The following is a 12,568-nucleotide window of genomic DNA, read 5'->3' on the forward strand; positions in this document are numbered from 1 at the left end:
TGCTTTAGAAGTAGTTCTGTAAAAGGAATTTGTCATGATTTCTCCAAGTAAAAATGCATCAGATGACAGTTGGTAAAAAAAAGAACTTTACTGGAAGGCACTGTTGTCCAAAGTGACATGAGGGGTGACACATGCACTGCCTGCTCTGGTACATCTCACACATCTACCCTGCCACAGACAGCAGTTCCTAGGGGTGACACTCCCTCCCAAAGCCCTGTTTTTCCTTTAAAACAATACAAAACAAAACAAAAAAATGCATTTTAGGGTAATAACAGAGGACATCTCAACGAAGAAAAAAAACCTAGGAAACAATATCACCTATTATAACGTTGTCCTAAGAGTTCCCGTGTTTTTAAGAGGCCCTCCAAACATTTGTTCTGCCACCTCTGAAGTTCCCATGACAAAGTTATATGCATGTCCTTGTTTCATAATGCTTAATGAGAAGTTAAGAGATACAATCAACTGCTCTTCACTATATGACAGTATCACAATTTCTTCAAAATGTCTTTGCTCTCATTGGATACTTTTAACACTGAAACCTTAGGAAAACTGGGTTCCTGATTTATCAGAAGCCTGTAGCTTGCCTTTGAAGCAAAACAAGCACTTTGCTCTGTAATGCTAAAATTTCTTTTAAAAAATACACACCTCATCTACTTTTTTTGCAGTAATTTGGGATAATTATTCCTCCTATGGAGTCATCAGCAAGACACTTAGAACATTTTGTGTCCAAGTTCTTACCAAAAATTCATCTATAGGAAAAAGTCATCCAGGAAAAGCAAAACTTTTGCTTTAAAGTAGATTAAGTGTTGTTTATATGTATAAGACCAAGCAATCCACTCAGTTTTAAGTTTTAAAAACTAATCAATACAGTTGAACAACAAATTGGGTAGTTCTGGTGAGGTATTATTTTGACATTTTGGTCTCTGAAGGCGTTTCTCCAGTATCCAGTGTCTTCAACAACCGGAATAAGCCTGCGGCTTCTCGTATCCTACTGAATTCAATACAGAAGGCCTGTACTTCTATAAATAAGTCCTGCACATTAATAATTTTGTTACGGATCAAGGACTGAAGAAACACACACACAAGACGCACCAAACGATTCTGGAAGAAAAAAGAAAAAGTTTTAGTTTGCTCATCCTCTCAGTACCTATTTATAGAATTTATAAAAATTCCCATTATTACTCACCTGCATATATTTATCCTTAATTTGTTCACAAGTAGAGATGCAATTTGATATATAAAGGTGAATAAACTCAGGAGGTAGATCAACAGCTGTAGTCAATCTGTTTCATATAAGAAAATATGGGTTGTTATTTTATTTGCTAACATCAAAAGATACTATAAACCAACCAGGTGTAGTGGTGAATGCTTATAACCCCAGTGGCTGGGAAGTCTGAGGCAAGAGGATTACAAGTTCAAAGCCAGCCTACGCAAACTAGTGTGGCCCTAAGCAACTTAGAGCCCGTCTTAAAATAATAAAAATAAAAAGGGCTGGGGATGTAGCTCAGTGGTAAAGAATCCCTTGGGTTCCCTCCCCAATACCCATTTAAAAAAAAACAAAAAAAACCTGTTAACTATAAAGTTTCCTATGGTGGAAATTGCTGATACATAATCCAGTTTTCCAGTTGTGTTCTTCAGCAAATAAACACAAGAACCACAGCCACTTATTTGTGACACTTCTGTTTTTAAGTCTATGCTTAGCATTATGCAATGCAATTAATCATTAATGACTTATTTGAGCATTAAGTTCCCAAGGGTTCCTGGCTGAATCATAAGTCATGGTCTCACCTCTTATAAGCACCAACAACCTGAGCAGTTACTGTGTTCATTTAACATTCAGGAATCTCTATTACATATAGCTGCCCAGAGGCAGTATGTCTGAGACATGTAAATCTGCATGCAAACAGTTCAACATATCACCAAATGCCAAAATGAGGGGAAGGTAAAAAGACTTGGAAAAAGCCATAAAAGGGCAAATGACTTAACCCTAAGGAGAGAAACCTTCCTGAAAGGTGATTGGAACTGGCATTATTAGCAGAACATGTTAGGAAGTACTGCAGGGAAGACCTGGCTGTGATGTAACAAGAGCATGAATCTGAGTTTGTAGTCTTAAAGCCCAAGGCCAGTAATTTTAAGTACTGTGTAGAATGTTTAAAGAACAGAGAAATAAAGATGGTATGGGGGATAGGACTTCCATTTTCAGTTCTGTTCAGTCTGGGAAACCCTAGGCCACGTTAGGGTTTGCTATTGCAAAGTCTGCTAGGCTAACTACAAATTTCTAAAATAAAATTAATAATACATTCTAAACTTATTTGACCTTGAAACTTCTTTCTTTAGGGCACCAAGGAACTAGTGTTCCAAGGAAACAGTGCCCTAGCCACTATACTCACTTGAGATTTTTATAAATAACGAGTATGTTCCATGCTCAAGGGTAATGCATTATGATAGGTGCTGGGGGAAAACAAAAACAGTAACTTGTCCTTGAAATTCCAAGACACTAGGGAGATAGAATCCTATTGATAACAAAATACAGTCATTCCTGGACTAAGCGCCAAATGTCTGGTAGAGACACTAACTGCTACGAGAATGCTATGAACACAGCTCAGTCCAAAAGACGATTCAACCACTGAATGAAGAATGAGTCTTAATAAAGAGGCTTGAACAAGAGGAGGCACCTGACTAGTTTTGGAAACTTCATTCTTCTCTTCCTCTCCTGTCCCTTAAAGGGCACTCTACATGCATACGCTCGCTCAGCTGCCACCAATTTAGTAACACATTTTTTAGTTCAAATAAGATTAAAATAATTGTCCAACTTTAAAGGACACATTCATTAGTTTCAGATTTTTAAAGTCTCCAACTTACAAAATGGTGTTCCAAGATGTGCTCTTAGTTGCCTAGCACTCAGAATGGAGTTCCGCAAGAGTAGAAGGACCATATAATTTGTCATCCAAACAAGACACCAGATGAAAGGGAGCTCAGACTATGACGCCTAAATCAGTGTCTCCAGTAGACCAGGATCTACTATTTTATTAAGTAAACAACCTAATAAAATAGTAAGATCCCAAGCTAACCCCCTCAAACCCATTTAATTCATAATATACCTAAAATATAATGGTAAAGGAAAATTAAGGTTAAACAATAACATATAGAGCACATCTAGAAGGGAATACATGTTTCCTTGATGGTCAGTGACAACAGAGTAAGGAAAAACATACAGCTGAGAGAAGAACACAAGGAATCTCCATGACAGCATGCTTAGAATTCTCAGCTCTTTTTTTTTTTTTTTCCAATAAAATTCTGGTTTATTGTTGGACAACTTTGTTTCACAAATACATTAAAAAGGCCAAAAATATAAACAGCAACTTCACAGACAAAAAAAGGGGGAAAAAAAGAAACCTTTTTATCTTTGGCCTTTTAAACATACAAACCAATTACTTATAGTACAATTAAAGTACATGCACAAAAAAAGTTACTGGAATGCTCAGAATAAATTGTTTTTCTGTTTTTTTTTTTTTTTTTTTTTAAACAAGGTTGTTTTTTTCATTCTCCTTTGAGATTATAATGAACATGGTCACACCACAAGTAAAATCAGAAGTAGGGCAGAGAATGCTCCAAAGGCTGGTTTGGTCATCCAAGTTCATTAAAAATGGCTGACTCCCAACAATATGTACAAAAATATAAAATGTAAATGAAAAATACAAGTTTTTCTTTTTTTTTTTTTTTTTAAGAAAAAAAAGCAGGGCCTTGAAAAGTTTTGGTTCTTTTTTTCCTCCCCTGTTGCAAATTCACATTGTGGTTTTGATTAAGTGATGGAGAGCACTTGGTGGGCCTCTCTACTCAATGACAACCACCTTTAGATTCTGACAGGAAGTGGAGGGTGAATAGGTCCCGGTGGCCCTTTAACTTTTCCTTTTTTACCATCTAGTCATCTTCATCGGTCTTCTGCTTTTTGGTATCAACGTAATCAATCTGGTCATTTTCAGCTGCCCATTTGCCCATAGCTGCCTCAGCCTCCTCATCTTCAACTCCATCCTGTTCCTCACCATCCTCTTCCTCTTCTTCATCTACCTCATTGGCAGCCTCCAGCTCCCCATTTTCCTCACTAGCACTCTCATTTAAGGGGCGTTTCTTTCATTTTCTGCCTCTTCACAACTTCTTTTCCTTTAAGTCTTTGGTGGTGTTCTCGGAGCTAGTGTCCATGGCCAGTGTCTGACTGGTAGGGCACACTGGTGATCTGATGCAGTGGTTAAAAGGAAACTAGTGTTCAGGGACTCTGGCAATAAAGCTGTTGGAGTCCATACTAGTGGAGGTGGTTGAAGCGAGTGGGGAGCTGCACCCATGAACAATGCAAAGATAGTTTTTCAGGGCAGCCAATGGGGGCTCTCAGTATTAGGCCCTCTTACCAACCTCAATTTAGTACTTTTCCATATTAACAGCTGTTAAGTTTCTAAGAAAAAAGTCCCTAATATCTATGTTTATATAAGGATAACAAATACTGTATAGGGAAGTAAGTTTAAGCAATTATATTTCATTCATGGTTCTATTAACATGAAATATGTTGAAATCCAACCCTCAAATTTCTTATTAATGGATGCTAAATTCACATGCAGTAAACACTGAGGCTCAGATTATTTCTGAAGTGGGTTCTCTTAGGCAAACAATCAATATCTGGGGAAAAAACATTTTACAGCTTTTTGTAGCAGCTTCTCTTTCCTGGACATTTAATCATTTATAACCCCACATATTAGATCAAATATGAAAACTTACCGATTTACGACTTCCATTGAATGTAAAGACATGTCCATATTGACCAGGACAGAGAAATACTCAGTGATCTGGCTTGACTGCATTAATTTCAGCAACATTTCTATTGCAACTAGAGGGTTGTTTTCCACTAGGTCTGGAAGTTTGGCTGGAGTGAGGCCAATATGATAAACAAGTTTGGGATCTTTTTCTAATTCACCAAGGAGCTAAGGGAAAAAAAGAGAGATTTTTAAATCAAATTGGAAATTGTTTTTCCTTCATACAAAGGTGTTTTACACAAAAAAAGTATAAAACTCATGTTCACCAATTTCATAAATTTCTACCCTCAAACTCATGGTCCTCATGTCTTAATACTGTAAGGATACTAAAATACAAACATTCAAGACAGCTTGTAAATTGGCTAGTGTTTCCTTCTAGACATGAAAGCAGACTCAATATTGTCTGGTTGGATAGGATCTTGTCTTATCATCCTTAAGTCCTTTGTAGTTTTTTTTTTTTTTTTTCTATCATCTGTTATAAACAAAACCAATCTTTTTTTTCTTGCAGTACACAGGGGATTTAATTTAGGGACACTGTACCACTGAGCTACATCCCTAGCCCTTTTTGAGACAGAGTGTTGCTAAATTGCCCAGGTTGGCCTTAAACTTGTGATCCTCCTGCTTCAGCCTTCTGAGTAGCTGGGGTAACAGGTATGTACCCTGCTCAGAAATAATCTTAATCACCAATTTGGTCTCCAAAAAGCACAAACCACAGAGAATTAATAAACATCAGAAATAATGCCTGCCCTGCTGTACCCTACCCAGACGGAGAATGGAAATACCCAAGGAGGGGGGCAGGATGCATTGCAAGTCACACCTACATTTTGCAATTTCAAGAGGTTTCCTCAAAAACACTATTTTCAAGCCTAGGAACACAGCTCAATGGTAAGGTGTTTGCCTAGCATGTATAAGGTCCTGGGTTCCATCTCAACAACAAAATAAAATTTGGAGGTGCCGAATAAGCACTTTTTCCTTGCAATTTTATATGCTTTTACTTGTCTACTTGAATGTTACCCAGTGAACTGTGTTTCAGAATGATCTACACAAAAGGAACTACAAACAACTCTTAAATGACATTGAAAATACTTTTGATGATGAACTGAATTGGAGATGTCAGTATCTCCCCTACTAGCTCTAACTCGGAAGTGTGCAAACTGAATAAAATTCACCAAAGAGAAACCTCCCACAATCTTGTCTTGCCCCTGGATAGCAAGCAATATTTTTAATCTCAAATCTATCACTAGTGAGCTATGTACTGGGGGCTAGTTCACCTTCTCTGGGCCATTTCTCCCTCTATAAGATGTTAATAATTTTACTTACCTCAGAGGTAAATGAAATTACTCCACTCAAAAGAGCTACTGTCCAGTTTTAATGCAAAGATGTATATAAAATGCACAGCTGGTACAGAGCAGGAGCACAGTGCCAAAAAGTGAGGCCTCTCCTACCTCACCTCTGTCAAAGACAAACTCATCATTAAGTTGAAACATTTTCAGTCACCTGACTTCTTGCCCTACCACAGCGAAATGACCAAAAGGGAAAGGGTAAAACAAAGCCTCAGAGATCCAAAAACCTTTGAGACTTGTTATTGCTAACTCATGTTGTCAATTTCGGTGTACTGCTCATTTATCACCTTATGAAAAACAAACTCATGATGGATTAAAACTAAAACATGGAATACACACATACCTGTGTTTGTTGGGGAGAAGATAAGGGGCTTTTGAAGGCTTTTGCCATAATTCGCTTGATCTCCACACCAGTGCTATTCTTAACACACATAGATTTATCCCATTGAATAGCATGGTCAGGTTCTGTAGGATTGAGCCAAGCCAGTTCATCCTCACAAATGTGGAGTGGAGGTGGCGGACGGATGAACTCTGGCCGAAAATGGCCTATAATGAGAGTAGTGATATTTGAATGCCTATCAGTGAGCTAATGTGACACACCACACATAAATTTTACTTTATGAAGTACACAAATGCCTCCTTTAAAAAGATAGCATGATAAAACTCTCACACTTCAAAATCTGAAGCAGGAATGATTCAGAAAGTCAGATTTCATCCAGAATACAAATAAGAACATGAAAAACCAATGTGGCAGCATGATGCCAGACACACCTATTACTTTTTGGAGAAGAAAGCAGGGCTATGAGCAACACTACTAATTCACACATGACCACCATTCAAGACACAACTGTTAGAGTGGTACATTTTTCAATGGAAAGATGAAATACTATTCATCTTCACTCATTCTTCTCTTAATTGCCACTAATAATCTGTTCATGGATCACTATGATTTGTACAAGTTTTAGCTTTACATTTAATAACTCTGAAGTGACAAATTATGTATGGTGAAATGACAGAATAGGAAAAGTATTGGTTGACATTTTGAAATGAATTGAGTCTTTCATGAATCCTCAAATTCACAAATACCATTTCCATTTCATAAAACAGGAAAATGAACTGAGTATATTTAACTATTTTATAAAACAGGTAGACCTGTAAGTTATACACTCACTAAAATAAACTCTGGCTAGACTTCTGCTGAACCTATGTCACACATCTCTTTGGTTTTCCCATAGAGCAAAGTTGGCTTATTCTCTTATGCATCCTAGTCCCTATCAAATTGGGGATTATGCTATCCAGTTTGTTGCCAAAGACTATTTTCTGGCTACAAAATTGACACACATCTCCACCATTCCATCACTTGCTGCCCAAGGACTGGTATCTGAATCCCTCTTCGGACCACTTATGAAAATAAACAGTCTAACACTTCATGAGAAGTGCTACTTATGTGAAGAAGAAATGCCTGGTGAGTGGTCGGACTCACTTATTATGAGTGATGTGCTCTTCAGATACCGTCCTGGAGGCTCATCCAATTCAAAGTTGTGCCTGAGCAAATACTACACATAAATCATTATGTGGCATGGATCTTTAGGTCCACTTGTGACTAGATAAAACTTCAAATATTAAACCCACTTATGCCAAATATATACTGTAAACCAAATGGTATGACAAGTCAGTGTAAGTTTCAAACTAATGGTGGCACTGTAATCTGGAGAATATGTTCCTATCCCGAAGCAGAAAACATGCCTTCATCACTCAAACATGGAAGCCTGTCAAACCAAAAGGTGCAGCTATATTACTTCAAATTCAGTAAGTGCTTCCTTTGAATTAAAGTAAATTAAGAGCTGTAAAATCAGTAAAACTTTAAAGTGGAGAAGGTAATGGTAATAAATAGACTGATTTCAGTAAAATCAGAGAATTTATATCTTCAAGATGTAAGATATGTAAATCAAACTGTATATAACTTTTTTAAAGAAGAAACTAATTTTCACTGAACTCTCTATAGATATTTTCCTAGAAGTTTTATATTAAACTAAAGTTAAAGTAGTAATGAAAATAACAAGATGTCTCAAAAACCTGAAAAGTTTCAGTGAATGCTGATAAAATAAAACCAAGAGTATAAAATTAATCTCTATATACCTACTTTCAATAGGTGGTTTTGGTCCACTGACTAAAGATTCTGTGATCCGGGAGGCAACTGAGCTGTCAAATCCAGAATTAGAAGAATCCGGGTCTGGATCACTGAGAATACTGGGGAAGCTGGCTTTACTTTGAGTTGGCAGTTCAGACTGGCGTTCTGAAAGAGGTTAAAATGTGAGATGTTTAAAAATTGAGGACATCACGAGGAAGAGTGAAAGGACAAGCTACTAAGGGGTAAAGCTACTTGCTTTTTACAACATAAAAAAAAAACGGCCAGATTATATGTGAGTGTGTGTATATACATACACAAAATATTTTTTTTAAATTCCCACATTTCAATTTTATCAGCTGGGCATGGTGGCGCATGCCTGTAATCCCAGCAGCTTGGGAGGCTGAAGCAGGAGGATTATGAGTTCAAAGCCAGCCTCAGCAACAAAGTGAGGTCCTAAGCAACTCAGTGAGACCCTGTCACTAAAATATAATACAACAGGGCTAGGGATGTGGCTCAGTGGTCCAGTGCCCCTGGATTCACTCTCCAGTACCGCCCCCCCCCCAAAAAAAGCCTTAGACATGACCCAATTGTCTCCTTAATAAGAAAAATGCTAACAAAATTATCCTGATGCATTTTTTTTAATCCAAATTACAGAAGTACAAAAAGTTATTAGAAAACAGGCTATTGTTCAAGATGTAAGAAAAAATTTTTCAGTTGGCAAATTGTCAACTAATTGGTGGGTTTTTAATAAAATTTATTTAATGAACACTGTCATTGTTAAAGGGTAAATCTTCTCTTTGTAGTCACTAATGTTTAACTTGCCTGCTTTTTTTTCCCCCCCTAAATTAAGAAAGCACAAACTGCTGGGTGTGGTGGCACATGCAAGCCTGTAATCCCAGCTACTAGGGAGGCAAGTTTGAGGTCCACCTGAGCAACTTAGTGAGACTGTCTCAAAATAAAATTTAAAAAGAATTAGTGGATATAGCTCAGAGGTAGAGGAACCCTGGGTTCAATTCCTAGTAGTAAGAAGAAAAAAATACCCTGCATCATCCACAAATACACCTTTGGTCTATAGATCCTACTGAAAAACATCTCTACTTCAAGACTGCAGAGATGATCTGTGTAGCTAGCTCTAAAACAACAAGGTATGCTTGCTTCTTTTTACATTGCGGGAGAATGGATAGATGATCGAAGGCATATATTTAGAATCCAGTACTGAAACTACTTTAAAATGAAAGGTAACTAACCCTTTCACAATGAAGATTACAAAGACCTTTGTTTTAAGTAGAATATCTCAAAAACAGACAAAAATGCTCAAACTTCCAATTCTTCCTTACCAGCCAAGGCTAACTGAAGCCCACTAATGTCCACAGACTGGCCCATGTTTCCGACATCCATCAAAGCGATCTGGCGAGGTGTCTTTTTGAAGAGTTCCCTTGGGGGTGCCAGCATGAGCTGGGAAAGAAAAAACTTTTCTGGCGGAGTTATAGGAGGTAAAAATCCTGTAAACAAAGATGTACAATGATTTCTCTGATGGTTACTTTTAAAAAGTAACAGATCCAGTAAAATTAGTATTTGCTACTTGTCACTGCAACCTACAAATTTTTATAAACTAAATTATAACTGAATTTAGGTTAATGAAATATATACCTCTGTGAACTCTGTAATTAGTTAAGCCTCTGGAAATTCTATGATTTGTGGTACTATTATGAAAAAAATATATTTCTGTATCTATTAAGAACTTTGCTTTCTAAGTCCCTCAATTCCTGCAAAGACCAAAGCTTATATATGCAAACAAAAACAAATATAAAAACTATAATGTTCTGAAGTGCTTTCTAAGACTGACTGTGCAGAAGCTAAAGAGACAGGGGAAGCAAATTCATCAGTAGCAACATACCTGCTTCAGTATACAGTGCAACTTTACCATCTCCACAAGACTGAAGGTTCTCTTTTGTCCATATTCAACTGCTCCCCAAGCCTTACCTATCAACTATTGATATCTTACAATGTCCCCAGTCTGCATTCCCTCAGCTCCAGTCCCCCCTCTCTTGCCTGAACTACAGGACAGTCTGTCTGATTTCCTTAGCTCCCAATTTTCTATAATTCTCTTCTTTATTGGCTTCAGTTAACCTTGCACCATCCCAGTTTTGACCCCTGTTAATCCACCATTCATGCCCCACCTTGCCATTTAATTCTATTTCTAGAATACAAATCTATCATACTACTTGACCAGTTCACATACATAAAATTAACCCCAAACTTCTACATCATTATAAAACACTTCATAAACTAGTCACCACCCACCTTCCTAATCTTACCTCTTGATTACCCTCCCATTCATGTAACCTACTCCAGGTAGACAAAATTTCAGCTTCTCTGTATAGACCTAATTCTTTAACAATAACCTGGCAGGGCCACATTCTTCCCTTCTACCTGCATCCCTAATTAACATACAGCAAAGATATCACACTTTTCCTCTGGGGATCTTTCCAGTTCTGAAGGTGGTTTCTTTGTGCTACTTGCATCTTTTTTTTTTGACACCTAGTACATGCTGTTATTGACCTGTCTTTATGTTCTCCCAACCAGACTGCAAATTTGTTGATTTGGGGAAGCCATCCTTCTTACTTCCAAATACATTGTCTGTCCTACCTCAAAATCATTTGAAAAGATTTTTAACTTTTTTAAAACTATGCCCATTAGATGCTTACCCTAAATGTACAAGAGAAGCACTAAGACTGGAGCTCTGGTAATAACATTTCCTCTTCTGTGTAATTTAAGCATTATCCCTACCTATTTGAATAAAGATAACAATAGGTACGTGCTGTAATGCACACTTGTGATTCCAACTACTGAGGATGCTGAGGCAAAAAAATCCAGAGTTTCAGATCCATCTCAAAAAAATATATTAGTGACAATAACGAGTAATACTTTTCACAGGTACTTTTATTCTTCATAACTACACTACCAGTTAGGAATTATTAGAATCTGAATTTTATTGATGAGAAAACTGAGCCATGGAGATTACATCCTGGGGATTCCTTTCCTGGCAACTACCTCCCCTCCTGTTTACAATGCAGTGTAGGAACAAGGTGTAGGTTTAGACATGTATTTGAGGATGGGGTTTTACATAACACACCCTTCAGAATTCAAAGGGTTTCTGACCTAAATCCCACACTGTCCCCATTCCCCATTACAAACATTCTGATGTGGCATTCACTTTCTGGGCAGTCACAAACTTCCCCAACACAAAGGCTGCCCTTCTTAGATGAGGATAGTGCAGGAAGGCATCCAAAAATGTTTTAGATTCAGAAAGGCTGCAAGCAAGAACACCTTGTTTCCTTAGCCTGCATGAAGCCCTGGGTTTGATCCCCAGTACCGCAGAAATTTAAAAATGCAGCCTGGCACCTAACCTACGTCTCATCTAACCAATGCTGCACAAGCATACTTTCTACATAATGCAAAACCTGCGTTTTGTAACAAAGCCCGTAAACTTGAGACAACCTTCTATCCTCTACCCTCACCACATCATAGCAGTCCAAGGAAGGCAGCTGTAAGGTCCTTACATGCTGCTTAATGTGTATTTTCGTTCAACAACTTTTTCGGGTTCTTAATATTGACTTGTTTACTCCTCTGAGACTTACAAACGGGGACAGATCCATTGTGTCACTACAGGTTTAATTATACACATCTCCAGATGGCCTTTAGAAAGATGAACCTTATTTAAGGACCTGAATGACTGGATGGCCTGTACGGATGAGACAAATAATCCTCGGTGCCATGAATTCGTAATGAATTTGTAATTCGGCTACCACCTGAATTCCTACTCTAGTGGTTGGGGGTTGATCATTTCCAAAAGGGGCTTTATTTCCCTCTGGGCGGGCTCCAGAAGCGCAGACGGGAAGCTGCCCAGTCTAACTCTCCGCACCGCCCATCCGGCTCCGGGAGGTACCTGAGAGCGGCGGCCGGTCGGGCTCCTGGCCGCCCCGGGCGGGCGGCGAGGGGTTGAGGAGGTGCGCGAAGCTGGCGGCGAAGGGGTTGGCTGCGAGCGGCTCGGTGCGGTACATCTCCCAGAGCAGGTAAAGCGCGGTGAGGCGCTGCGCCGCGCTGGGCAGCAGGTCTGGCTGCTGCAGCAGCATCACCAACACCGAGCCCAGGCGGAAGTGGTCGGCCTTGCTGAAGTAGTGGTGGAAGGCGGTGGACAGGCCCTCGAAGGTGCTGCCGCCGCCCGCCTCCTCAGAGATGATGCTCAGCAGGCTCGAGAGCTCCTTCGGGGTCAGGCTCATCCCTGTCTC

At 38.7% G+C, this 12,568-nt stretch overlaps 1 protein-coding gene, 1 long non-coding RNA gene and 1 pseudogene across 2 annotated transcripts in view; 1 reads left to right on the forward strand and 2 right to left on the reverse strand.

Annotated features, from left to right (window-relative positions):
- Positions 1-63: 63 nt before the first annotated feature.
- Cnot11 (CCR4-NOT transcription complex subunit 11) lies at positions 64-12,561 on the reverse strand. Its single transcript, XM_015505008.2, has 7 exons — positions 12,226-12,561; positions 9,614-9,778; positions 8,289-8,441; positions 6,489-6,691; positions 4,768-4,970; positions 1,187-1,283; positions 64-1,101 (listed from the first exon to the last, which is right to left on the reverse strand). Exons 1-7 carry the CDS (start codon positions 12,557-12,559, stop codon positions 904-906), a joined length of 1,353 nt encoding a protein of 450 aa, XP_015360494.1. The 5' UTR covers positions 12,560-12,561; the 3' UTR covers positions 64-903.
- LOC107158540 lies at positions 3,289-4,761 on the reverse strand (annotated as a pseudogene).
- The window catches only part of LOC107158518, a 5,146-nt gene continuing 4,810 nt past the window's right edge, over positions 12,233-12,568 (forward strand). The window contains exon 1 of the long non-coding RNA XR_007350293.1: positions 12,233-12,352. This is a non-coding gene — a long non-coding RNA (uncharacterized LOC107158518). The remainder of the gene's footprint in view (positions 12,353-12,568) is intronic.

This window comes from Marmota marmota, unplaced genomic scaffold (assembly GCF_001458135.2).
Source record: "Marmota marmota marmota unplaced genomic scaffold, marMar, whole genome shotgun sequence".
Lineage (NCBI taxonomy): Eukaryota > Metazoa > Chordata > Mammalia > Rodentia > Sciuridae > Marmota > Marmota marmota.

Coding starts and splice junctions, on each gene's coding strand:
- Cnot11 (XM_015505008.2), bottom strand. CDS start 12,559: ATGAGCCTGACCCCGAAGGAGCTCTCGAGCCTGCTGAGCATCATCTCT. Junction 6,692..8,288: donor ACCAAAACCACCTATTGAAA/GTAGGTATATAG, acceptor CTCTCATTATAG/GCCATTTTCGGCCAGAGTTC. Junction 1,284..4,767: donor TCAATGGAAGTCGTAAATCG/GTAAGTTTTCAT, acceptor TATATGAAACAG/ATTGACTACAGCTGTTGATC.